Source organism: Pseudorasbora parva, chromosome 12, assembly GCF_024679245.1.
Source record: "Pseudorasbora parva isolate DD20220531a chromosome 12, ASM2467924v1, whole genome shotgun sequence".
NCBI lineage: Eukaryota > Metazoa > Chordata > Actinopteri > Cypriniformes > Gobionidae > Pseudorasbora > Pseudorasbora parva.
Window position 1 is genome coordinate 44094963 of NC_090183.1, and position 4877 is coordinate 44099839.

General features: G+C 41.8%; 1 protein-coding gene across 1 annotated transcript; it reads left to right on the forward strand.

Moving 5' to 3' along the window:
• The first annotated feature begins 2903 nt into the window (after nucleotides 1-2903).
• On the forward strand, nucleotides 2904-4610 carry LOC137093706 (odorant receptor 131-2-like). The gene has a single exon (XM_067458549.1). The coding sequence runs from the start codon at nucleotides 3523-3525 to the stop codon at nucleotides 4456-4458; it is 936 nt and encodes a 311-aa protein (XP_067314650.1). The 5' UTR covers nucleotides 2904-3522; the 3' UTR covers nucleotides 4459-4610.
• Nucleotides 4611-4877: the final 267 nt, after the last annotated feature.

A 4877-nucleotide genomic window follows, 5' to 3' on the forward strand; every position in this document is an offset into this window, starting at 1 on the left:
GAGGAGACAGATGGAACTTGGAGCAGGAGGAGCCAGGCGGGACCCAGGCAGATGGTCCATGGAGGAGCCGATGGAAGGAGGAGCCCCGGTAGTCAACCCCGGGCTGACAACTTCAGGGTACCAACAGATGGAGGTGGAACCAGTGACCTGGGTGTCCCCACCAAGGTGATGCTGAGGATCCAGCGTGACATGGCGATGCCACCGGCTCTGGCGAACGAGACGCAGGCGCGGAACCAGAAGGCCATGTTGGAGCCGGAGGTAGTGAGGAGTCCAATGGAACCAGAGGGACGAGGCAAAGCCAGAAGAGTGTAGTCCCGAGGTGAGGGCGGGTTTACAAACAACCAAGGGAAAGCTGGTGAGATGAGGGAGCTCGGCAGAGCTGGTGGACTGATGGGCCACAGTGCAATGCAGAAGAGCCGAAGCCCACTAATGAAGCATTCTAATTTCCCATAACATCTCAGTAGTACCACAGGCTGATAGAAATCTGCTCCACCCTGGTTTCACCTGCCTCCTCCTTGGCTCCTTCCACCATCTGCTCTGCCCTGGTTCCACCTGTCTCCTCCTATGGCTCCTTCCACCATCTCACCATCTGCTTCGCCCTGGTTCCACCTGTCTCCTCCTTGGCTCCTTCCACCATCTGCTCCGCCCTGGGTCCTCCTGTCTCCTCCTTGGCTACTTCAACCATCTGCTCCTGCCTGAGTCATCCTGGCTTCTCCTTGGCTCCTTTCACCATCTGCTCCACCCTGGGTCCACCTGTCTCCCCCTTGGTTCCTTTTACTATCTGCTCCGCCCTGGTTCCACCTGTCTCCTCCTTAGCTCCTCCCACCATCTGCCCCGCCCTGGGTCTTCCTGTCTCCTCCCTGGCTCCTTCAACCATCTGCTCCACCCTGAGTCATCCTGTCTCCTCCTTGGCTCCTTCAACCATCTGCTCTGCCCTGTTTCTTCTGTCTCCTCCTTGACTCTTTCAACCATCTGCTCCGCCCTGGTTCCTCCTGTCTCCTCCTTGGCTCCTTCCACCATCTGCTCCTCCCTGGGTCTTCCTGTCATTCCGCCTACCCTTTACCTCAACCTCAACCTGAGCCCCCTTCCTCCCTACGTAATGCGAGGCCACGCCTTCTGGGGAGGGGTGTAATGGAACACATATGGACTCTTGTATATTTGCGTTTGTCCTGTCGTGTGTTGTGCTCTGTTAATTTGCCCTTATCGTGTTCTTATTAGATAACTATTTACAACTGTTTCTGTTCACCGAGTACATTCTTCCTCATTAGTTCCCTTATATAATCTCCCTCTTCCGTTCAGTTCTTGTCGGATCTCATCTGTGTGTAGTGTGTGTTGCTATTGCCTGTTTGCCTGTCCTGTGGAGAACTTTAGTGTGATTAAACATGTTGAAACTTTATTCATCATCGTCATTAGCCCCGTTTCCACCAAAATTACCCGGAACAATTTGTACCAGGAACTTTTTTACAGGAACTTTTCTCCCCCCCAGACCTGCAGCTGTCTGCGTTTCGACCGCGATAAAGTTCCGAGAAGATTAGGCAAATTAGTCCGGTGATGTAGGACTGCACGCGACTGCTCCTCCAAATCAGTGAAGGACAGTAATAATTTTTAAGTGTACCGATTGAAAGATTTAGTGAACTGTTTACATGAGACGTTATCTAAACCGATCTGGTGTTTACATGTGATGACTTTCAATCGCAATCATTTTGTCACATGCAGTTTGTCTGCCGCACCAAAAATGTCAACGCTGTTTTCTCCAGCAGCTGGAGTGTGTTTACTGTAGCCATAGCAACTCTTAACGGCCACCAGGACTAATACAGTATTATTTATAGCTATTTGTTGTAAAGTGTAATAATCATCTCAGAAAAAAAAATCTTCTGTCAGGCGCAGTTAAAGTAAAATATACAATATACACTGTGTCACTACTCCAACATTATCTTCATAACTCACGAAATAAAAAGTTTACCCCTCAGAAAAATGTACTTTCCTCTCTTGTCAACATGAGCGCGGCGCGCGCCGTCATGTCATGTAAGGACACACACTTAAAAGTAATCGGTCAGGTCGTTTACATGGTGAAAAAAAATTAATAACGAGTATGGAAGAGATTCAAGCTGTGCTGCTTTTGCTGGTTATGTATAGGTTTACTAAAGAGGTAATTAACAACGACAGAAAAGAGCACTAATATGCAGATTCGGCAGCATGCAGCATATTCAGAAAGCTTGTAAAGCTAGATTTAAAATGACAATGTATATTATTATCAGCTATTACGGACATTGCACGTGAGATGGCTGAGACGACCGCACGCCACCAGACAGAGAGCAAGACTGATATTTACTGAACGCAGAACGAACCTCGCAAAAGACTTTTAAAAATGCCGGTTGAAATAAAATGCTGCGTCAGCTCAACCAATCAGCATGTTCAGCGCCCAAGTCCCGCCCTCGAAAGTTCCTGAACTTTGAAAAAGTACTACCTCGCGAGGAGGGCCGTTTGGAGGGGGAAATATTTACCCGGAACTTCATTTCGACCCTGGTTCCTGCGGTCAAAACACACGAAGTACCACCCAAAGTTCCTAGTTCCTGGGTAAAGTTCCTGTGGTGGAAACGGGGCTATAGTCTGTTTACCAGCAACCACTTGTGACAAATCCGTCTCCCATTCTGGTATACTTCTAATAATAGCCTCCACTCCTCTGATTTGGGACAGTAAAATGTATAATTTGATCTAATGTAATTTATACATTTGATATTTTTTTTTTGCATATTTGCCTGTAATGGATTTGGGTGACAATCCATGTAAGTGCTGATGTCCTTTACAGAGGACAAACATTATCTTTATTGTAAAAGAATTGAGAATATCATAGGCCACTGTGCTGTGAAGACTCACCTAACATTTTCCAACATTTTTATTGATAGAGCATTTTTTTTTAAAACTATTGTAAAATAATATGCTTTTTTATTTTCTCTCTATTAATTTGTCTCATTAAACCCAAAGTAAACAAACATAAACATTATGTTATGAAAACCTAAATAATCTTGTCCATCTTGTTGCCTGACCTGTTGGTTTTTTATTTGTTTTTTATTAGTGGAAATAAAAAAAAAATGAATCAAATCGAATTCTAACGGTTTGAACGGTTTTTCATGTCAGCATATTGATTTGGTTGAGTACCCGTAGTAAGCGATCAAAAAAAGGTAGGGTCTTGCTCACTCACTCTCTCTCCACGCTCCCTCCCTCGCTCTTTTCAAATGTGTATATAAACTGATCAGTTCATGTATGGAGTGAAGTAAACTGGATTAAGCAAACTGTTAAGGTGATTTTTATCATTTTGAATCATATTTATATTTACAATTATGTTCTACAAAAATCATATCTTTGTTTTTCTATATCAGGTGACACATGAAAAATTCTTTGGAATATCAACTTCATGCCTGATGGACTTTGGACTGCCATTGATATCTTACAGGATAACCGAGCTGCAACAAAAGAACAACAACAACAACAAATTTTTAATCACCTAAGTGTGCAAGGACAATGAACTCTACAATGCTTCAAAATCTTGCTCAAGACAGATATACGGAAACTTTTATTAGAAATTTCACCCTTGTTCTGTTAGGGATCACAATTAACTTGATCAATGGAGTTTTTGTATTTATATTCTTTAAGAGTTCATTTTTTTACAATGATCCGAGATACATATTATATATTCATTTGGTTATCAATGATATGCTCATGGTTTTTATGACTGTTATGCTTTTTGTGATGGCTTATGCATGGCCAAATGTACCTCTCCCATTCTGTGTTATACTTCTAATAATAGCTTCAACAACTCATAAGAACACTCCTCTGACTTTGGCAGGTATGGCCGTTGAGCGTTACGTCGCCATCTGCAAACCACTGCATCACCATCAGATCTGCACAGTGCGGAGAACGTACATCCTTATCTCTCTGATATGGGGTGTAGGAGTTATACCTGGATTGGCTGAATTGATTGTCATTGTAATTGTCCGACCTTTATCTATCTTTAAAACAAATTCTGCCTGTACCTCAACAGTTGTGTATAACACTCCGTACCATGATGAACTAAACAATGTTACACATGGACTTTATACATCTGTTGTGTGGGTAATTCTTGTATTCACATACTGCCAAGTGGTGATTGCAGCCAGAAGAGCCACCACTGATAAATCTTCAGCAAAAAAGGCCCAAAACACCATCCTGTTACATGGAGCACAGCTTCTGCTCTGTATGCTGTCCTACATTACTGCTGTGTTAGACAAAATTTATTTCCTAACTATTGCAGATCAGCAGAGGAAAACGTTATATTTTTTCAGTTATCTTTTAACAAACATTGTACCAAGACTTCTTACACCTCTGATTTATGGTGTTCGGGATAAACATTTCTTAAATCATATAAAGAGACTTTTTTCATGTAAATTACCTGTTGTAAAGGTTGAATCAACCAAATAATGAGCAAAAAATTACTTAATTTTGCTAGTGTATTTTCTTTATTTGCTTACATACTGTATGTTTTTGTGCAGTCATAAAACATTTTGGAAAAATTTGGGAGGCACTGTAATCTCTTTGAGGTGTTTATCCCACAATTATTTACAGAACTACAAAAGTCTTAGGCATATTAGTTTTTTCACCGAAAAAAAAAAAAAAAAAAAGGTTTTAGTCCAGTGCTTTATATTCTTTATATTTTTTGCCATAGTGTGTCAGTAAATATCTGTTTACATTTCCAAACATTCCTTTTGCCAAATTCCTTTTCCAAACATTAATTGTAATAATCCAGTGAGATTTGTGTATGCACAACAGCTGATATTGATCTAATCTCACCCTCATCGATTCTGTCTGCAATCTGAGACAGACTAAATACAGAAGAACTG